The 24010-nt window shown below is 40.8% G+C and overlaps 1 protein-coding gene across 1 annotated transcript in view; it reads left to right on the forward strand.

Annotated features, from left to right (window-relative positions):
- Positions 1–18097, forward strand: part of LOC311225852 (AP-1 complex subunit mu-1-like) — a gene marked incomplete at both ends in the record, with an annotated part of 31248 nt that extends 13151 nt beyond the window's left edge. The window contains 3 exons of the mRNA XM_084311244.1: positions 6843–6973; positions 14924–15071; positions 18083–18097. Of these exons, the coding sequence (XP_084167370.1) occupies positions 6843–6973; positions 14924–15071; positions 18083–18097 (294 nt within the window). The remainder of the gene's footprint in view (positions 1–6842; positions 6974–14923; positions 15072–18082) is intronic.
- Positions 18098–24010: the final 5913 nt, after the last annotated feature.

Raw genomic sequence — 24010 nt, forward strand, 5'->3', positions numbered from 1 at the left:
AACAGCAATACCGAGGGGTGTACAGGTATATTCCAAGATACAAGTTTTGATATTTGTTGGGTCACATCTTTCCAGAATGCCTTAACTGGTGAGCAGTCCCAATACATGTGCATAAATGTCCCTTCGTCCCCATTTGTACATTGGGTGCATTTGGAATCTTGTTTGAGCCCCATTCGGCACAGTCTTATAGGAGTCAAGTATGTCCTGTGAATATAGTTAAGATTGATTTGTTGATGATCCGGGTTCCTTGATGTAAGTCGGACATTTGCCCAGGCTCCTTGCCAATCAAAGTCATTTTCCAGGTCTGGTATATCCCTCCTCCAGACAGAGTCAAGTTGGAGGGTTTCATACGAGGACGTTAGTAATTGATGATAAAATTCTGAAACAAAACCTCTCGATGTCTCTCTTGAGTAGAAGAATTTGTGGTATCTGTGGTGTTCAATTGGTCTGTCTAATGGAACACCGTGAGACTTCAAACATAGCTCTAACTGTTTGTGAAAAAGCCATGTGGACTTGGTGAGATTAAATTTTTTGCGTATTTCTTTATCACTACAAAAACCCTGTTTGTTAAAAATATCCCCTAATGAGTGTATGCCTTGCTCTTCCCATATAGGGAATCTTATAGGTCGTTTTCCAATTAAGAGAGCATTGTTATTGAATAAGGGAGTATGGTTGTGCCATTCTTGTGGGTTAGGATTTTTTTTTTGTGATTCACGCCATATCCGGATCGCATGAGTAATTATGGGGCCAAATTTTCGTTCACAGTGCTTGATTGGTAGTTTAGTGTATGCTATGTCCTTCAGTCTATGTGGGGCTACTATGTTTTCTTCTATTTTCCTCCAAGATGCTAATGCTTGGGAGTCAAACCATGTTGTCAATGGACTTAATGAGTACGCCTTAAAATATAGGAAAAAATCTGGAAATGCCATGCCACCATCTGCTTTATTTCTCTGTGCGGTGGATCTTTTTATACGTGGTGGTTTGTTATTCCAAATAAATTTGTATGTGGAGGAGTGTAATCTTTTCCAGTAACCCTCTGGAGGGGGTAACGGTAGCATTGAACAGAAGAAGTTGATTTTAGGTAGTACATCCATCTTAACTATTGATATCCGTGCTTGTACTGTGTTCTTAAGTTTTGCCCATCTATCAAGGTCGTCTTTGATTTTGTTTTGTATTTTTGTGTAGTTGTGCTTCACCGTTTGTCTTATGGTAGGGAATATTTCCACTCCCAAGCATCTGAAATGTTTTACCATCGGTATCTGTCCTGGGAGGGTTGTATCTTTTTTTGCAGGGGTGTTAAGTGGAAGGAAAGCCGACTTCGGCCAATTTATCTTAAATCCCGATAAATCACCAAAGTCCTCAATCAACTTGAGCAGATGAGGCAATGTGGTGTTGGGGTTTTTCATGAACAATATTACATCGTCCGCATATAAACAAATTTTTTGTTGTGTGCCCTTGATTACGATAGGTTCTATGGATTGGGATTGTCTTATATATTGTGCTAACGGCTCTAATGATAGATTGAACAGACCGGGACTAAGAGGACAACCCTGTCTGGCAGAGCGTGATACCGGAAATATTTCAGATATGATTGTGCCTGTTATAATCATGGCCGATGGGTCTTTGTATAATACTTTAATCATATCGATGAATCCTTTTCCTAACCCCATCCTTTCTAGCACTGCCCACAGATACGACCATTCCAGCCTGTCAAAGGCCTTCATAGCATCCAGGGACAGTATCGCCTTAGGTATGGTATCCTCTTTGTCGGCATCAAGTACGTGCAGTATACGTCTTATGTTCTCAGTGATCAGGCGGCCTCCTATGAAGCCAGTTTGGTCCGGGTGAACTAAAGACGTCATATGCTTTTGTAATCTGATGGCTAATACCTTAGAGTACAGTTTGATATCTGTTCCGAGGAGGCTTACAGGTCTATAACTACCGCACTCGTTGGGGTCTTTGTCTTTTTTAAGGAGGACTGTTATGAGTGCAATATTGTCGGTTTTATGGAAGTTCCCCTCCTTGACTGAGTATAAGATCATATTTAGTAATAAGGGGCCAATTATGTCCCAACAAGAAAGGTACATTTCTGATGGGAAACCGTCTCTTCCTGGAGCCTTACCACTTTTCATTGCGGTTATGGCCATCTTGAGTTCCTCTAGTGTGATCGGTATTTCTAACTGTTTAGCGTCATCCTCTGAAAGTTTAGGGAGAATAATTTGATTAAGAAATGTGTCCATTTTGTTTTGATCGAAGGTCATTTCTGATTTATATAAATCGGAGTAGAATACTTTGAATGTACCGTTTATTTTTACCGGATCTGTTACAAGTACTTGTTGTGCTCTAATGGTAGTTATATCTGCAAATGTTGCATTAATTCTTAATCGCATGGCTAATAGGTGGCTGGGTTTGGAACCATGGGAGTACTGCTGTTGTCTTGTGCTGCGTATTTGTATTTCCGATTGTTGTCTGTATATGTCATTGATCTCTATTTTTAGTACGTTAACTTGATTTTCTAGTCGAGTTGAGTTGTTGTATTTCAGAGAATTAAATAACGTTGAGTAAAGCGTTTCCAGCTCATCCAGTTTTGTGTTTTGATTCTTGCGCATTTTGGAGGAAAAGCTATCCGTGAAGTCTTTGATCATTCCCTTTACCGACATCCATATTATTCTGGGGTCTTGCACCGAGTTTGCATTCTCCCGTTGGAATACTATAAGAGCTTCTTTGAGTTGTGTAATGAATTCCTTGTTGTTAAGCAGCAACGAGTTAAATCGCCATCTTGGGGCTCGGGAGGATAGTATACCAAATGTACCTTTAAGGAGTAAATAACAGTGATCTGAGTGCGTTGGGTATCATTTCCACTTCATAATTATCAAATAGTCTCTGTGATGCAAAGACATAATCTATTCTGGATAGTGTCTTATGTCTCGCAGATCGACAAGAGTACTTTCGGGTCGTGGGGTTAAGTAACCGCCATAAGTCCTTTACACCTGTAATCTTTGACCAATCCTTTAATGCCTTCGATGAATTCTTTTGTTCGCTGGAAAAGGCGAGGTAAGATTTGTCTATCCTTGGGTTCCAGATGGCATTAAAATCCGCTCCTATTATAAATGAGTAATCGGGAATGTCTAACATTGCATTGGTTAGTGTAGTGAAGAAATCTTCTTCGTACAAATTTGGGGCGTATACCGCTATCAACGCTATTTTCCTGTTCTTATGTTCAATCTTAGCTATAGTTATCCGACCTTCTACATCAGACCATACTCCCTTTAGTACAATATTCAACTTACGTTTAACGACTATTGCTACACCCCGAGTTCTCGTACCGATAGAGGAGTGACTGATATTATGGTATATGTTGTCCGCTAATTTACCTATGTCTTTCCCTAGAATGTGTGTTTCGCTTAGCAGAGCAATGTCCACATGTTCTTTTTTCATCAGTGTGAGCACGCTTTTGCGTTTAAGTTGGTTATTTATTCCCCCGGTGTTCCATATCATTATATTCAAACTAGCCATAGTCTATACATGTTGCATTGTAATTTTTGGTAATGCTTCTAGAGTGCGAGGCAATACTAGATATACATCCCACTAGTGAGGTCCCGTTGAGAGCCGAGCTTAAAAACATACATATATACAAATAAAAATCCCCTACCCTTCCCTCCCACCGAGAGTCGTACAGGATTGTGTTCCATGAACACAACCTTTGCGTATGACTCTCTCCCTTGCACCACCGGATATCCCAGAATGATCCAATTATCCTTAACATTCCTATGTATACCATAGGATCTAACACTCTAAATTCTACCATAAGTAGAATGTCGACTGTGGCTTGGCCACTTACCCGTAAAAAATAAATAAATAAAAATTTAAATGAGATAAACTAAAAATAAAGACCAAAAATAAGCTTCAATTGTCATGCCTTAATCACTTACATTTTATATGAACTTGTAATTTATAGTAATTTATAGTAACCCATGAATAATATGAAGGTATTGAACTGAAGAGAGAGCCTCAATAAATCAGAGAGAGCGGATGAAAAAGAAAGAAAAAAAAAACAAGTAAAAGGAAGAGAACATTAACTTAGATCTTAAAAGAGCATTGCTATGCTTAAACATCTAAAGTATTAATTGGAGAAGTAGTGAAATTATTTCCCATTAATAAAAAACTATTTTTAAATACGTATATGCAGCATTTCCCCCGACCGGGGTGGGCGATGATCGTTGTGTAGAGTGATCTTTCAGCCGGCCGGCTATGATGGCTCTGTGGTTTTGCATCTAGATAGCTGTTGATTATTCCCCCGAGGGGCTTCTGGTAGAATGAATGACCACGTATTGCTGATATTCCAGAATGCTCCATATATCAAAGAATGCTTCGATGTTCTAGATTATTCCAATATGTCATTTTTACATTGTCTGAATGTTCCAGTATGTTCTGGAGTGATCCAATCTTAAATCCAATATGTCCGCAATAATATACACGTCGGGGAAAGCATTCAAAAACTCTGAGCACGTAGGTCTCTCTGTCCCAAATCCTCGATTATTAAGGTTGTACTATATGGTGACCTTGCATAACTGAGATTTAAAAGGCCATTTATACACTAATCTGCTCCTGTTCAGACAGGAATTTGGCTGCCTCTTCAGGCGATTTGAGGAGAACTTTTGCTCCTTGTTTGTCGACGGCGCGAAGTATTGCAGGGTATATTAGTAGGGGTCTGTATTTCCCCAGGTATAGTTGAGACATCACCGTCTCTGTAACATATGATCTGTATATGTTTATGACTAAATCAAATCAATCAATCATTCAATCCCTCTCGTTGGCGTTAGCATTAGCGTTAGCTAACGTTATCATAGCTAGATCTGTGGTGTCGGCTGGATGATGTTGGCTTCGTTTGTAAACGTTATAACGTTCGCTATCTATATGGCGTTGGCAGGCGGGGCTGGCGTTGTCCAGTTGACATTACAGATCATGATGGCTATGATAGCGTTAGCTAAAGCTACAGCATGTTATTGTTATCAACTCGATTCGACTAAGGTAGAGTCAAGAAGGTACCACACGCAAAATTGTCCGTGCGGGCCCCGCAACCTAGTATAGACAGTTCCATCTTTAGTGTGAGAATTACGTTAATCCACCACAGTTTCACAATTACTCAACTGCACTCAATATTTAAATACCAATGTTAGTCTAAATAAATGTAGACAGACAATGTATGTATTAAAAAATAGAATGGATTATGTCCATGAGTGTCATTTTTAGAAATTAAGGCCTGCCTCTTATATAAGCCTCTCTCTAATAAAGGCCTGGTGCTCTTTGCAGCTGAGGTAAATACAAGACCCGTCCAATATTAGAGGATTTAAATTGTAAAACAATTTATTAAACACAAGTACATCTTATTGAACATTATTTTGATATTTCATTACCAATTATCGTAGCAAAACAGCTTTTTCAAACAGTCTGTAATGCATTTTGGAAACGGGAGATGGGCTCATGGTGTAATGGGCCACCTGGCCTGAGAAACGTAAGGAGGAAAGAAAAAGTAAGGATTTACTTCTGGTCATTATTTGGGTAGAACACACATATTTTGAATGCCTTCGGCAGACTTCAAATGAGCCATTTTAATCTAGATTAACTCCAGGATTGCAGATAGATTAATCTAGATTAAAAAAAATTATCTATGCCCACCTCTATTTATATTATATCTATGGGTCTAATAACGCAGTCGAGTCTCAGTGAGTTACTTCTAGTCAACATGCCCGAGACAGATTGTTTTTTCATCTGTACATTTTCGTTTTATACCGTTTTGAATAGAGTATGGTTTGGGTGTTTTTCAGTAATTCCAGGAAAAAGACGAGAAAAATTTACCCCCACCGCAGCCAACGGTAAACAGCCATACACGGTCCACACAGATAGCTGTGATCGGGGTCGAAAAATAAATGTCAGATCAACGATAAAATGTATATATAATGTTCTTACCTTGTATCTGATGTAATGCAAAAGAGATAATCCAAATATCTGATCGCAATTCCAAATAATGCTCGTGGAGGTCCGTACCACACTACCGACCGTTTCACAATGACGGGCGGGTGGAGTTACTGTTCGATGCCATCGTTGTATAGAACTGGCTCTGAATGGTATACCAGAGGCTGCAGCTATGAATTATGAATAGATATAGCGAATAAATAAAATAACGATCCCAAAAACGAGTTAACTCGTTTCTGGCGCTCAACGCATGGCGGACAATAACGAGTATACTCGTTTCCGGCGCAGATTGTGTTAAGCAGAAAACCACTATTACATAAATGGATTGTCTCTGCATGTGCTCTCAGAGTGTCCTTTCTTTTCCCTGCAGGTGTTCTCAGAGTGTCTCTTGTCTGCATGTGTTCTGAGTGTCCTCTCTTGTCTTTCAGAGTGTCATCTCTTGTCTCTGCAGGTGCTCTCAGAGTGTCCTCTCTTGTCTCTCAGAGTGTCCTCTCTTGTCTCTCAGAGTGTCCTCTCTTGTCTCTCAGAGTGTCCTCTCTTGTCTCTCAGAGTGTCCTCTCTTGTCTCGCAGAGTGTCCTCTCTTTTCTCAGATTGTCCTCTCTTTTCTCAGATTGTCCTCTCTTGTCTCGCAGAGTGTCCTCTCTTGTCTCGCAGAGTGTTAGTGTCCTCTTGTCTCTCAGAGTGTCCTCTCTTTTCTCTGCAGGTGTCAGTGTCCTCTTGTCTCTCAGAGTGTCCTCTTGTCTCTCAGAGTGTCCTCTCTTTTCTCTGCAGGTGTCAGTGTCCTCTTGTCTCTCAGCGTGTCCTCTCTTGTCTCTCAAGAGTGTCCTCTCTTGTCTCTCAAGAGTGTCCTCTCTTGTCCATGCAGGTGTTCTCAGAGTACTTTAAGGAGCTGGAGGAGGAGAGCATCAGAGATAACTTTGTCATCATCTACGAGCTGATGGATGAGCTGATGGACTTCGGCTACCCACAGACCACAGACAGCAAGATCCTGCAGGAGTGAGTGTGTTACGTTTTCATTGATTGATTGATTGATTCTTTTTTATCAGCGTCATGCACCCAAGGTGCCCTTATGGATTTACAAGGCATTACCTATACAAACAATGCAATGGTGTCCTAATAGATTCGATTCGATTAGATTAGATTAAAATGTATTGTCATTATACAGCACAAGTACAGTACAATTTAAATAAGTTTGGCAAATGCAACAGTGCAGTGCAATAGTAATATACAATGTACCACCCAGGTGATTAAACTGGGTATACAATATATAAATGAGTACTACTGAGTAATAGTGCTAATCAGATGTATATTATACAGAGTTGTACTATTAATTTGTACAGTGATACAGGTATAAAGACACTGGTCGTCATACTGGCCAGCAGCGTAACTAGTAAGAGTACATTTAGATTGTCATGTAGCTGATGCTTTTATCCAATGCGACTTACAAATTGTGAAAAACAAGTCAGCAAAGGGTCAGTGGCATTGTTCAATTGTTCAAATTGTTCAAATCAAATAGTATCAAGCTTGAGTGTTACATTCAAGTGCATCCTATTGATTGATTGATTGAAAACTTTATTAACAAATTGCAGAATGGGTACAATACAGTACGACTCAATACAGAAAGACAGAAGAATAGAGAAAGACTTTCGTCTTGTTTACATCAGGGTCCCCCATTTTCAATTCATCATGACATTTATGGCATACACGACATACAGATATACAGTACAGTTTCATCCAGACATTTATGACATACAAGATAATATACAAATATACAGTACTGTTTAAGAGACAGAGATCATAAAAGAAAATATATACATTCGAGGGGGAAGAAACTGTACATTGGAGGGGGTTGGGTGGGGGGGTGGTTTGAACATTTACCGGGGCCAGTTTAGAATTGCAGCCTCCCGTATGTGCTCTTTGAGAGTGGTTTTGAAGGAGGGTAGGGACGAAACGTGTTTAGCCCCTTGTTTGAGCCGAATCTGGGTTGAACATGATTTGTGGAACTCCCTCTGGTGTTGTGGTTGTGGAATTCACTGACTTTTGGGAAGTATTTCGACATGTACATGGGTATCTCGGCTGTCTCGGAGTTATGACCGGAGTGTTGAACGTCCCGTGATTAAGACGGGGAGGACGCGACCCTCTTTGCGCCGCCCCTGTGCCTCAAATAGATCCGCTATCAGCTCTATCTTTAATCTTTCAAAATGTTCAGTTGCTATCGCTATCAGCTCTATCTTAAATTTTTCTAAATGTTCAGTTGCTATTGCATGCACTCATCTGTGTTTCACTACACACATGAGTGCATGCTTACCAACTGTCCGTCTGCAACACTACTATCACCGACATCTAAGAAGGGAGATCCCCCCCTTGAATTGGCCCTTCTAAGGTTTCTCTCCTCCACATTGCCTGTCATGCATTTTTTCCTATTGCTAGGTTTTAGTGAGTTTTTCCTTACCTTCGCGTGGGGTATGTCTGGGAGTGTTCGCATTGCATTCATTTATTTTGCATTTATTTTAAATTTGTTGGTGTTCTTGTTTTGTTTCTTGACTTATTGTGATGTTTCTTCTTGACTTGTGAAGATGTGAAGATGTGTCCGGCCCATGGGGACATTAACGCGTGTTGTTGGGCCTTACAAATACATTTAATTTGATTTGTATCTTAGTGGTATCTATATGGTATCTATGACTGTTAGTCGACTGAAAATGTCTAAATACTCTACTAGTGTATATGGAGAGAGAAAAAACAACGTTGCCCAACTTTCTTCTCAAAACACATAGTACATGACCCTCCCTGGCCACAGATACAGATCCCTGATCAGCCAAAGAGCACACTATGAAAGGAGTTCTGTGACCTCTGCCATTACTGCCCTCAGCAAACCAATAGCACTACTATGGACTTGTGTTCTTGTGGCTGCACTTTGTAACATGAGGCTATTCTTTGCGTTTCATGAATGTTGATACTTGGTGTTGTGTGCGCTGTGTGTTTACTTTAAACAACGGACAAAGTTTATTGACCTGTGGAACTTTCTGGAATTTTTGGTGGAATTATGGAATTACACCAAAACACAGTCTGTCCACAGTCCACACTTGATATTGATGGAGACATAGCTGGGTTGATATTAGTAGTAGAGCAGTATTGAGGGTATTAGTAGTAGTAGAGCAGTATTGAGGGTATTAGTAGAACAGTATTGAAGGTATTATTAGTAGAACAGTATTGAAGGTATTGTTAGTAGTAGAGCAGTATTGAAGGTATTGTTAGTAGTAGAGCAGTATTGAATGTATTAGTAGTAGAACAGTATTGAAGGTATTATTATTAGAACAGTATTGAAGGTATTATTAGTAGTAAAACAGTATTGAAGGTATTGTTAGTAGTAGAGCAGTATTGAAGGTATTATTATTAGAACCGTATTGAAGGTATTATTATTAGAACAGTATTGAAGGTATTATTAGTAGTAGAACAGTATTGAAGGTATTGTTAGTAGTAGAACAGTATTGAAGGTATTGTTATTATTAGAACAGTATTGAAGGTATTGTTAGTAGTAGAACAGTATTGAAGGTATTATTAGTAGTAGAGCAGCATTGAAGGTATTATTATTATTAGAACAGTATTGAAGGTATTATTATTAGTAGAGCAGTATTGAAGGTATTATTAGTAGAAGAGCAGTATTGAAGGTATTATTATTAGTAGAGCAGTATTGAAGGTATTGTTAGTAGTAGAATAGTATTGAAGGTATTATTAGTGGAGCAGTATTGAAGGTATTATTAGTAGAAGAGCAGTATTGAAGGTATTATTAGTAGTAGAGCCGTATTGAAGGTATTATTAGTAGTAGAACAGAATTGAAGGTAATTATGAATGATAAAAATCAAGCCACAGGTTTTTCTATCACCATTCTCTCTCTCTCTCTCTCTCTCTCTCTCTCTCTCTCTCTCTCTCTCTCTCTCTCTCTCTCTCTCTCTCTCTCTCTCTCTCTCTCTCTCTCTCTCTCTCTCTCTCTCTCTCTCTCTCTCTCTCTCTCTCTCTCTCTCTCTCTCTCTCTCTCTCTCTCTCTATCTCTGTTCATTTCAAAGGGGCTTTATTGACATGGGAAATATACATTTACATTGCCAAATCCAGTGTTAAAACAAACAAAACAAAGCAAAACAATCAAACAGATCAGTACAGTACAGATAGTGAAGGAATTATTGTGTGATTGACAGTCTTTTTGGTGGTTGTATTCCATTGGATGTCCTTTTCTTGTCACAGCATCTCACAAATCTTGCTGCTGGTGCGGCCGGGTAGCGCAGCGGACTAAGCGTCTGTCTACCACCGCAGAGACACTGGTATTGAATCCGGCTGTCAGCGGTGCCTCCGGCTTGGCCGGTCGTCATACTGACACAATTGGCAGTGTCAGCGGGTGGGAAGCCGTGGGTGGTATCCTGGTTGTTGTAAACAGCGACGCCTACAGGTCGGTCAGGACGCCTGCACAGCAAGGGAAGGAACTGGTGAAGGTAGTGTGATCCTCCCACGCGTTACACTTCACCAATGAGAGTCCGCGCTTTCAGGTAAAAAGAGGCTGCTGGCTGTCTCCTATGTATCGGAGGAAGCATGTGATAGACTTCAGGGCTCCCTAGACCGGCAAGTAGGGGGCAAATGCGTGCAACAACCAGGAAGGGGAGGGGGGTATTGGCATAACGACAAAAATTGGGATGGCAGAAAAATACAGAAAAATAGGAGGAGAAAAAGTTGATAAAAAAAAAATCTTGCTTCTGTGTTTGCACATTGTTGTATTTCACCCAGTAGGTATGGGAGTTTTGCATTATTTGCGTTATGTTTTCAAAGCAGGGTTCGCACAAGGTCCTTGAAGTGCTTAACACATTGACCGCCAGCAGCAGGGGGCGCTGATACCCCATTCATCGCCAGGTCTTTATTCAATGGATATAGTTTTAGACTGTGACATTTGCAAGTGCTTAAAATATATCTTATATTATATCTATGGGTCTAATAACGCCGTCGAGTCTCAGTGTGTTGCTTCTAGTCAACATGCCAGAGACAGATTGTTTTTTCATCCGTACATTTCCGTTTGATACCGCTTTGAATAGAGTATGGTTTGGGTGTTTTTCAGTAATTCCAGGAAAAAGAAGAGAAAAAGGCATTTTACTGTAATCCAGTCATCACGTTGTAATTTTTTGACTGATTATCTAGTCATCCTGAAATCAACGCTAGATTATTATTATTATGTCTCCTCGTCCATACATGAAATGACCGTCGTAGCGGGGCGCTCGCCCCCCCCCCCACCGCAGCCAACGGTAAACAGCCATACACGGTCCACACAGATAGCTGTGATCGCGGTAGAAATTAATTTCAGATCAACGATCAAATTTATATATAATGTTCTTACCTTGTATCTGATGTAATGCAAAAGAGATAATCCAAATATCTGATTGCAATTCCAAATAATGCTCATGGAGGTCCGTACCACACTACCGACCGTTTAACAATGACGGGCGGGCGGAGTTACTGTTCGATGCCATCGTTGAGTATTTAAACCCCGCCCGCCCGGCTCAGATCGGCTCCTAAAACACAACAGCCCATTTTCAATGAGATGCAATAGCTCCGCCTGGCAGTAGAGGGCGGTGTTGACCGTCTGCCAGCTCAGACAGGCTCTGAAGGGTATATCAGAGGCTGCAGCTATGAATTATGAATAGATATAGCGAATAAACTAAATAACGATCCCAAAAACTAGTAAACTCGTTTCTGGCGCTGAACGCATGGCGGGCAATAACGAGTAAACTCGTTCTTGGCGCAGAAACGGTTAAAGTGCAAAGAAAATAAAAAATAAATAAGTCAAGGCCTGGAATTTCTTGAAAACAGCCAATTTTAACAAGGTGCTTAAAAAGTCCTTGAAATTCAAATCAACCATTCACATTGAATGTTTTGTTCATCCATGATCAAATTGTTCTGAATCAAGAAATCTGACGAGTCGCTGTCTCGCGCACTGCAACTGCTTTTCCTCATTTCTTCGTGCGTGATGCTCTAGCTTGCTCTAGCTGGCAAGCAGGCCAAGAAGATGCTTAAAAAAAACAGCTTTTAAAAGTGAATTGTATCCTTCGAGTGACATCCTTGAAAAAAATATATAGTGCTTGGAAAAGTACTTAAAAGTCCTTGAATTTCATTTTGCAATGTCTGTGGGAACCCTGTCAAAGTATTTTCGGATGTTTGCAATTTGTGGGAAGTATATGTCTCTGATGTCTTGGTATAGTCCACCTCGTCTCGTCTGTTCTCTCTTGGGAGCCAGGTCTGCCTATGGCGGCCTTTCTCGATGGCTAGGCTGTGCTAGCTGAGTCTGTACCTAGTCAAGGATCTCCTTAGTTTTGGGTCAGTCACAGTGCTCAGGTATTCTGCCACTGTGTACTCTCTGTTTAGGGCCAAATAGCATTCCAATTTGCTCTGGTTTTGGGTTGATTCTTTCCAATGTGTCAAATAGTTTTCTTTTAGTTTTCTTATAATTTGGTTTAGTCCAGTGTGGTTTCTGTCTGGTGGCTCTGCTTGTGTTTGTGAGCATAGTCCCAGAACCAACTGGCTGAGTGGGCATCTCTCTACGGCAGGGGTGGGCAACTTTGTATATGGTGAGGGCCACAAAATGTCCACACTCAATCTGGGGGGCCGCATTGTTTATTGGCAGTCCCGCCAGTAGTACCCCATCACTCAAATAGCCCATAATAGTCACAGATGTGATAAATAAGGCAATTATAAATTATTATAATTTGTTGTAACATTGTTTTTATTCCATTTCAAACACATTTAGTAATGCTTAATTTCAACTTTATGAATTAAAAAATACAGCTGAATTTGAAAGTATTGCTGTGTAACCCAAATATATACAAAAATGACAAATTATAATTAAGGCTTCTATTAAAATAAATGTATGAACTTAAAGCCCACTGCTCAACAAACACAAAGCAGCATTCCTGCTGCATTTCACTACAACAGTAAATCAAAAGTGCAATAATAAATGATTTTGTTAAATGTATAAACTTTTAGCCTGCTACTAAACAAAACATTCCTGAGTGCCTCCCATTGACCCTTTATCAAACTGGCATGACATTTACCTTCCCCCACAGTGGGTCAATAATGGTTCTGTCTTTAATGAGACACTTGTTGTTTCTCCTGTTAGCGCACAATAGAAGGAATGTCCACTTCAATGTTTGTGCATGCGATCTGCATCAGATTAAATAACGTTTAATTTGTGTGTGCACGCGCGTGCACATCCGTGCGCGTACTTCTGCTCAGAAAAGTGCTGGGACGGCATGGTACCGCATGGCATGACCACTGCACCCCTGATTATTAGTGACCCACAATAGATGGAAATTATGTTAGCGAACTTACCTGATGTATAATGCAGTGCAGCATTGGACACTCAACGCCACTCTGCCTTAGAAGCCCGGCGAATCCTGTGTGTTTTCCTTTCATTGCGGGTGCTCCATCGGTAACAACAGCGGACAGTTTATCAAACCCCCCATATTGCTGCACGGCACTTTCAACAGTGTTGAATATGTCAATACTAGGGCTGACCCCTATTAGTCGAATAGTCGACTAATCGATCGAAAGGAGCCATAGTCGACTGCCAACCTCTTAGTCGAATGCAAAAAAAAAAAAAAAAAAATTGAATTTTTTATTTATTTATTTTTTATAAATATTGGCCTGGGGCCGCATGGAGCGTCGGTGAGGGCCGCATGCGGCCCGCGGGCCGCCAGTTGCCCCTCCCTGCTCTAGGGTCTCTATGTAGGTGAGGGCTTTGTTATGGAGTGTGTCTGGGTAACTTTTTTTTTTACCAACTTTTTAAAAAAAAATTCTCCCATCCCAATTTCATATTATCCAATTCTTCCCTCCCCTGTCTTGAACGTTGCTAGACTATGCCTCCCACTGGTCGGCTGTAGTGAGGATAGAAGCCTTGCATCACGTGTCCCCTCCGGTACACGAGGAGGCAGCCTGTCGCATCTTTTCACCGCAGCAGCTCGAACTCTCAGTGGCAAGGAGTAACGCGTGGGAGGCTCACGCTGCCCCCGATACTTCCTGTTTCCGCCGCACCGGCGTCACCCAACCGACCTGTAGGAGTCGCTGTCCACAACATCCAATCCCCACCCACCGGCTTTCCCACCCTCTAACACTGCCAATTGTGTTAGTATGACGGCCGGCCAAGCCGGTAGCAACGCCGAGAGCTGGGCTCGATACCAGCGTCTCCTGCGTTAGTGGCGAGCGCCTTGCCCACTGCGCCACTCAGCCGCCGCACTGGGTCACTTTCTTTTAGGTGATTATAGAATTGAAATGCTCTCTTTTGGATTTTGATAATTAGTGGGTATCTTCCTAGTTCTGCTCTGCATGCATATTTCCGTTGGGTGTGGAGAATGGATTTGCAAAATTCTGCATGGAGTCTCAATTTGGTGTTTGTCCAATTTTGTGAAATTTTCATTATCATACCATTTGCCATGCATATTTCTATTTACATTTTTATTCTTCCTCGCTTTTAACCCTTTAGGTTGGATAAGGAGGCTGTAAGGTAAAATATAATATTGAGGTTTTCTACCGCCCCGTTTACACTTTTGCTATTGTGTTGGACGTTTTTTTCCAGGAATTGGTCTAAACGTGATTGGACCTATTGTTGCTTGATAGCAATTTGGAATGCTTCTATACTACTTTCTTTCCATTTGTAGTATTTTTTAATAGTGTGTAGCTTGTTTGGTTTTGATACTTCCTGGTTGGGTGTTGATCTGTTCAGATAGACAGTGGTTTTGCTGTGGTCTGACAGGGGTGTTAGTGGGTTGACTGTGAACACTCTGAGAGACACCAGGCTGAGGTCAGTGATAAAGTAATCTACTGTACTGTTTCCCAGAGATGAGCTGTATGTGTGTGTACCTACCATAGGAAGTCTCTCTCTCTCTCTGTTTCCTAACCTTCCCTCATGTCCGTCAGATACATCACCCAGGAAGGACACAAGCTGGACACGGGTGCCCCCCGCCCCCCCGCCACCGTCACCAACGCTGTGTCCTGGAGGTCCGAGGGGATCAAGTACAGGAAGAACGAGGTGTTTCTGGACGTCATCGAGTCAGTCAACCTGCTGGTGAGAATCACAGGGCAGGAACACATCCACCACAGTGTTATCGTTACATCTATTCTATATGTCGTTATTATCAGCTGTTTCAATGTCATCCGCTTTTGTTAGAGGAGGGTGGGGGGGGAGACTCTCAGCAGGTGGTTTGTGAGGAAATTAAAGAGGATAGTGTTCCATCCTCTGGGGCAGTGGTCCCCAAACCTTTCAGGCCCCACTTGCGTAGTTGGTAATATTTCCGAGTCCCACCTAACCTGGGCCCTCATTCATCAACGTGGACGTAGAATATGTTCTATTTCCACACGTAAGCACGGAATGTAGAACTAGTGTACGCACAGGGAAGTCGGGATTCATCACACGGTGCGTACGCAGGCTCTACGCTCCTCCGTATAACTTTGTTCTACCGTCAATGCTCGTGCATGATTATCCATATATGGTCATGAAAGTGAGGAAACACCCCCCATGGGATGTGAAATAATGGACTGACCCGAGCGGTACTCTGAGAAACTCCACGGAGAATTCACTGCTGTCGAACCAAGAAGACACTATCGCGTATTATGGGATAAATAAAAGGCGGATTTGTAAACGGTGATGTCAGATATCAACGGCTCCCTAAGACCATTGCTGCAATTCTGCCTGGACAGCTCAAAATACTAATAAAGACCGTTCGTTGACCACTGTTTGGCGTTGGTTGTGTGTCATTATAACCGTGCTGTAATATGAATGCCTTTGTGTTCGATTGGCTATATGATTTTTAGAGGCATCTATTTTGTTGTCGGCTAATAAAGACCGCGCTGGAATATGACTGCCTTTTCCCGTGTTGTTTGATTAATACCCAGGGATTAAAGTTCTCCTCAATTTGATTCCAAATCGCGATGGATCTCCCGTCAATTTTCTACCTGCGGCATATGATTTCTAGAGGCATACTACAATCCATTTTGATGTCAGTATTGGGTAGCCTACATAAACAATAATACGAGAGCTATACAAGAACAATGAATCTTACTGCCATGTATGATGTAGCCTATATACGCCATGTGTAGCCTGCCTATATGTGATCAATACAAACATGAACTTGAATTCCATCATGTCTGTGTGCGGGTCACTGCGGGAACTCACAAGGCTGTTGTCACAATGTAAATAAGAACGTGCACTGAAAAGTTACAGTATGTAGTTGGTTGATCATTTGTATGACAGTCAGTAAACCCTTGCAAAAAGTATCCGTTTTATTTAATGAATTGAAAACATTCAGCATCGCCTTCCTCCCGGCATCCAGCAATAACATGTATCAGGCAAATGCGCATCGCAACATTGACTGAGTGGAATCCCTTTCTATTCACATAACTGCATTTGTGATGGAGCTTTGACAGCTACAGTAACAGTCTATTGGTCGATCCATCTCCAATATCACGATGGACCGTGCCGCGGTGGCAAAGACCCGAGGGTGGAGAGGATCTTGAATGAATTCCATCATCATATATATATGTTGTGTGTCTGTCCACTATGTTTGTTACTTTGTTATTCCCCCCCCCCTATCTATGTAAAGCGACCTTGGGTCTCTTGAAAGGCGCTATATAAAATGAAGCTATTATTATTATTGTTATTATTATTATTATCATCACATCTGTGCGGGAGCTCACAAATAGACTGTTAGTCTCAGTGAAGTTTCAACGGAGGTCATCTATTCTAACCAACAAATTGAAGTAGAAAGCATTTCGTGACCAATCTTATTTGGAAACATGACACACAAAATAATTAGCTTTTTATTCGAAACAATATCTAATCGCGTTTGGAGGTTGGTGTTTTGCGTCTGCCCCCCCGTGCCAAACAAGCAGGCCAACCTCTTGTTCGCGTGTGAGCCCGTTATAATTACACTACTGTCGCTATTTTACAATGAACTATAATGAATTACGGGTCATACAGAAGTTGAACACTAATGCACGGAAGCTTATTTCCGCCTTGAAACTAATGCAGGACTGAGGAGTGCTTATGCGTAGTAACGATATTCTACCACTGGGCGCGAGGTACGCCAGGTCCGACCTGTGCGTAGATGTAAGCACGGAGTCAAGTTCAAATCGAAATTGATGAATCCCACTCTTTGCTTAGAAATGATCGTACGCACAGGGTAAGCACAGATCTGTGCGTAGAACACGTTGATGAATGAGGGCCCAGGTTTCCGTGTTGCCAGTTAACCAGGTGGGGTATCTCCCGGGCCTTTCTGTGTGGAGTTTGCATGTTCTCCCCCCGTGCTCGCAAGGGTTTCTTCTCCCGATAAGATAAACCCAATGGAAAAACATGCACAACAGATCGCTAACGCTGTCACGTTCCTGATGAAGACGGACAGGAGCACTTGGATTGGTCCCCGGGCGCGGCCCCACGCCGCACCCCTTGTCTGCTCCCGGCTGCCATTGGGCGGAAGGATGACGGGATGGGAGGTGCAGAGCACCTTTCGTCAGCGACTCAGTGCATGTGTGTGTTCCTGTGGGTCGCCCATCGCATGTGTGTGTTAATCTGATGACAAATAAAGACTTCTACTTCTCCTCTCATCCCCCCTCTCCCTCTCCATCTGTCTCTCTCTCTGTCTCTTCCTCTCATTACCTCCCTCTCCCTCTATCTCTGCCTCTTGCTCATTCCCATGCTCTCTCTCTCTCTCTCTCTCTCTCTCTCTCTCTCTCTCTCTCTCTCTCTCTCTCTCTCTCTCTCTCTCTCTCTCTCTCTCTCCCCCTATCACTCTATCTCTCTATTATCTCTCTCTCTCTCTCTCTCTCTCTCTCTCTCTCTCTCTCTCTCTCTCTCTCTCTCTCTCTCTCTCTCTCTCCCCCCCCCCCCCCTCTATCTCTCTCTCCCTCTCTCTCTCTGTCTCTCTCTCTCCTTCTATACCACAGCCGTGTGTTCGTGAGAGAAGCGCTTCTCGGATTGTGCAGGTTTTCTGAAAAAAAAGTCCCTGCGACGTCCTCTTTGATATGGAAATTAAATGATTTCACTCAGTGTCAGAATGTCTCAGGCTACAATCCCCCTGTTAGCGGGTGCCGGCGTGACGCTTCTAAAAGCTCTTTTTCTTCACAAAAGACTGGCATATGAGAGAGAGAGAGAGAGAGAGAGAGAGAGAGAGAGAGAGAGAGAGGGGGGGGGGAGAGAGAGAGAGGGAAAGAGAGAGCTACAAGAGAGAGAAAGTGGGAAAGAGAGAGAGAGGGAGAGAGAGATAGGGGGGGGGGAGAGACAGGATAAGAGAGAGAGATAGGGGGAATAGAGAGAGAGAGGGGGAAGAGAGGATGAGATGGAGGAGGACAGAGATAGGGATACAGGGTAAAGAGATGGGAGAGAGAGGTAGAGACAGAAAGAGACAAAGGGAGGGGGGGTGCAATGGTACAGCGCAGGGTTTTGCTGAGCGTTATTGAATTGGATACGGCCATCTGCAACAAAGGGGAACTCTTTCAAATAAGCGCCTCGGGGAGCGGAATTCAATAAATGTCGGATGTCTGTCTGCAAGTCGCTTCGCTTTGCTCTCCGCCGGTAAATTCGGCAACAAAGCCCAGAAGAAGAAGCAGGCTATATAAACTACAGTGGACCAGTAATGAACACATCAGGAACGGAATTTACGGAGTTCCTCAGGGCAGATTAGATGTGTCATCATCACGTCAGTAGCTTCCCCCTTTGCTACTGCGAGACGAATGGGTGCTTTCAGAGGTAGCGTTGTCTCCCGGTGTTGGGGGTGGGGGGTTCTCATCCACATAATTTCATTCTAGAATTTAATTTAAAAATGTTCCTGAAAAAGTACAAGTAACTAAAATAAGTAAATAATATGTATAGAGCACTGTGCAATGCAGTCGAGTAAGAAAGTGCTTCATGATAAACAATAAAGAGCAAATGCATGATGCACAGATACGCCTGTCGATTGAATACCCACATTTATTTGAAAGCTATTCTTGAACCATTTATAGCACATGCATGAGTCTGGCCTCTTCTGAAAGGAAACATTCAGAATTTTCTTCCACAACAGGAAGAATCACTCTGAGTGCTAAACTGCATTTTCACCGTCAAAAAAGCTTCTAAAAACTAGACACTGAATCTCCCAATCTAACAAAGAAATACTGTTTTCTATATTGGGACTTGCTGTATGTCCCCCAACTCTGCACGTGTTCCTCACAGTCAGACACCTGTAGGCGTGTGTTCTCCATGCACTGTGTTTGGCCCTCCGTAGTCTCTGTGGTTACCTGTATACACTTGCCCACCGGGAATCAAACACAGGGTGCCATGTTGGTAGTCGAGTGCTTCAGACCTCATCACTACCGAGACACACTTTGCTGACAGCATCACCCAAATCATAACCCTAACCTTAACCACACTAACCATAACCATAACATGTGTGGGTTGTGTACCTGCTACTGCAGTGGCTGCTGGTTTGAGCCCGGGTCATGGCCATTTCCTGCGACGCTGACATGCTGTCCTGTCCTGTAGCGGGCTGGCAGGTATTTCACTCAGGGGCGTGATATCGGCTTGATTGATATAAGAGGTGATTCACAAGTGAGCATGTTTGGAACTCTGTAGAATCAAAAGCTTAACCAAACCAAGATCAAAGGACCGTAGAAACATCATCCGGTTTTAAATGTCTGAAGTGCTTGGTGCCAAAAACAGACTGACAGTCACTGATGGTGGCTGTGAAGATGTGAAACATTCAGAACTTTAGAAGTAAAACAGAGAAGACAGACAGAGAGTGATCTAAATAGATAGAGATACAGACAAGCAGACTGATAGACAGACCTGATCCAAACAGAACTGTGTGAATTCACAGACAGACAAAATTAAGATTTTAACAGATAAATAGGACATTTTACGCTTTTGGCACATTGGATGTTTTGGAACTTGCAATAATAATTGTCTGACCACCAGGGGGCAGCATGAAGCCACTGTAAACAAACCCTTAAAGGAACACGCCAACATTTTGGGCACTGTCCGCTTCCATTCATTGTGCTAAACTATGCTAACATGCAGCCAGATAGCTTTCTACTGAACGCACAGAGAGGAAACTGGTATCTATCTTATTGTCTCTCTCTGGAGAAGACGGTAAGCTAATTTCACAAAATGTTGGCATGTTCCTTTAACCTGTTCCACCCGACGGGACCAGTACCGGTCCCGAAATGACATCTGGTCATAAATCAATATTTTTTTGACTGAATTAGCGATTTTAATTTCAAACGTATTCAAGTATTAACATCACTAACATGTCACAACAGCATGTAGAATGAATATTATCATCAATATGTTAGTTTAGCAATAGGTTAAAAGCATGGGCAGAGTTTATGGGGGTGCAGGGGGTGCATTGCACCCCCTGGTGGCCGGGGGTGAAATTGCTTTAAAAAAAAAAAAAATCAAGATTATTTTTATTTTAATAAAATTATAATAATTGTGAGAAACAAATCTGAATTCTATTATGTTTTGTTTTACAATACATTCATTTTATAGTAGTAATCATGTCACATTATAAGGCGAACCTTCTGTAGTGTGGCAGTGAAAGGGTTAACGCGCGGCCAAGCACCAAGCAGCAGCAGCAGAATGCCCCGCGCGATAGATTGTAACACTTGTACAAAGCCACTTATTCTGAGATGATAATTAATGTATCTGGATAACCAATGCACGGATTTTGTCGAGGCAGGTAGCGTTATTTCGGGAAAATTGATATATATAGTCTGGTATATTTTTCGTCCACGAAAAATGGAGGCTGTAATAATTATTATTGCTCGAGACCGAGAGTCTCTATGAATAATAATAATTAGAGCCTCCATTTCTCAAGTCAGTTAAAAATGATCCCCCGTAGTGCTGTGTGTGTGAGTGTGTGTGTGTGCTGCTGTACTACCTAAATAAAATAAAAAATTAGGGGTTAGGGCATTGTAAAAACGCTAAAATAATAAAATAAAGGTCAAAAAAGGTTCAGAGTTCTGTATGAATTATATCAATAAATGTTATTATTCGGGATAATAAGCCACAAAAGGTAATGTTTTTGACAAATTTGAAAACGCAGTTAGTTTCTCTTCCCTATTGTTAGCATTCAGCAACAATTAGATTTGATTTTTTTTTCAAAATTGGGCCACCCTGATACAAATTTAAAAGCTACTGTACATTACAGTAGATTTCATTATCTGTTCTCATGCACGCCTGGTGATACTAAATCCAAATTGAACTCGGGCATTTGAAAGATAATATATGTATATATATATATAAATGTGCAAATTGGCTATAATAAGGTCATTTATAAGCCTCCTATTCTATATTCTATAATAATATTTCAAATTGCATTGGTCCGGATGAGAGAATTCAGTACTGTATCTACATAACCTTCTGTTTAATCATCTTCCCTTTATTAATTTCCTTATATTTTTTGTACACATGATCTCAAGAAGGTACTGATCAGTTTTTAATGTTTGGTCATTATTAGCATGGTGTTATTTACTGTCAAAGATGCAAAGAAAAATCATACTTCATATTCTCCTTTGTTTCATCACAATTTAAGCAAGCCTAGTAATAGACACAATATTTCTGACACTGTGAATACATTCCCTGAGGTCCATAGATGTCCCTAGATACCAAGAATATGCAAATGGTCCTTGTAGAAGTGGAGCAATATTCCATTTACCTAGGTATATATTTTAGGCAGATTTTCACCACGGGTGGAAGAGGTTAAGTTCTCCTAAAACTAAAGCCTCATCAAAGTGATAAGTTTAAATACACAATATTGTGACTAAGAGATTCACTCACTGAAAAGAGTATGTTTTCGTAACTGATTTAGCTGGATTTCAAGTACAATAAATAATTTTCTCTTGGGCATTTCCTGGTTGTTAAACAAGGTAGGTAGACCCGTCTAGCGTACTGTACATGAGCAATCTACTGGAGACTCCTGGAGAATTATAGAAATAACTCCTCTTTGTGATTCATTTTCTCCTCCTGAGGATTATCCCCCCCTCTTTTCACCCGCCCGTCTCTTTTCATTTATCTTCCCTCTTTTGTCTTCTTGTGGGTAATTGTGCGGGGAGTGGACTGATGTGTGAGTGTGTTGGGTTGGGACTTGGAGGGGGGTTATTGTTTTGTGTGTTGTGTTATTGCTTGTCTACATTTAAAAAAAAGAGAAAAAAATTGGAAAGAAAGAAAAAACTAGGTAGGTAAATATTTCACCTACAAACATAATACAGTAATACAGATAGCACAATATTGATGTAATTAAGAGGTTTTAGGAGGGGGTGCAGCATTTTAAATGCATAGGTTCATAAAATAAACAACTGCAGTGCTCCGTTTCCTCATTACATAGATTTTCTTTGACGTTAGTGTACGTTGCACAGCCACCGCCTCACGCTATGTGGAGGCAGCAGCCAGGAGGACCTGTTTTCTTGTATACATTATCTATTTAATTAGCAATAAAACTGTTTAAACTGGAATGTGTCTATAACTTTCACATTACTTTACTTGGTGACCGTTTTATTAAAGCAATAGCTCACTTCAGGCTGTGATATATTATGATCCTCTTTAACGCCCCTTAGCTGTGATATAATCACAATATACCACGGCCTGTAATGAGCTATTGCTTAATTATATCACATTTTATTACATGACATTACACTTAAATGGAGCAGCTTATATATATATATCAGTATGACTGTGTGGCTCCAGAATAGCAATTATTTTAAGACATGAGAAAACCACTTTAAAACTCACATTTCACCTCAAAATGCAGTACTTTTTAATTTGACTCAACATAAAATCATACAATCATATCATATAACAATAATAACATTTAATATTTTCTTTGAATGCTTTTTTCGTTGTTGCCTCCATCTTTAGTGTTATGGATTTCCTTATTCTAAACTACTTCAGCGCTCCATCTCCTCATTACATAGACTCAGTGGTGGAAGAAGTACACAGTTCCTAAGTAGAAATACCCAGGTAAATGAGTACTCTGGTAAAAGTAAAAGTCCTCCATTCAAATTATACTTAAGTAAAAGTGGTAGGTGGTCCAGTTATGCTGCTCTGATTAAAGGTTATGTTAAAGTGGTATGTGGTCCAGTTATGCTGCTCTGATTACATCCTCTTGAAGTTGACAGGCTTCAAATGTAAACGTATACATAATCTTCATACATTTTTTATTTTGTATATATTATGTTTTCTATACAAAATCCTTTTCTTCAAAGTAACTAGTAACTGATGGGTTCAGATACATGTAGTGGAGTAAAAAAATACAATATGTTCCTTGAAATGTAGTGGAGTAAAAAGTATAACGTTCCCTAAAATGAAAATACTCACATAAAGTACAAGTAGCTCGAAAATGTACTTAAGTAGAGTACTTGACTAAAAATACTTAGTTACTTTCCACCACTGCATAGACTGTCTTTGACGTTAGTGTATGTCTCACACTATGTGCAGACAGCAGCCAGAAGGACCTATTTTCTTGTATGCATTATTTATAAATTAGGAATAAAACTGTTTAACTGGAATGTGTCTATAACTTTCATATTACTTTACTTGGTGACCGTTTTTTATTAAAGCAATAGCTCACTTCAGGCCGTGATATATTGTGGTCCTCTTCACATCGGGCCAAACAAACTCCCCTTAGCTGTGATAGAATCACAATATACCATGGCCTGTCGTGAGATATCGCTTAATGATATCACAGTGTATTAAATTATCATTATATAATAATAATAATAATAATAATAATAATAATAATAATAATAATAATAATAATAATAATAATAATAATAATAATAATAATAATAATAATAATAATAATAATAATAATAATAATAATAATAATAATAATAATAATAATAATAATAATAATAATAATAATATAACGGTAACGGCGGGGAAAAATACTGTGAGAGATAAAGCAGAGGAATTTGAGAAGAAAATGTACATCAAACCCACCGTGTACCCAAACGCACCTACAACGTCAACTGACACAA

Source organism: Notolepis coatsorum, assembly GCF_963971535.1.
Source record: "Notolepis coatsorum genome assembly, chromosome: 3".
Classification (NCBI taxonomy): Eukaryota; Metazoa; Chordata; class Actinopteri; order Aulopiformes; family Paralepididae; genus Notolepis; species Notolepis coatsorum.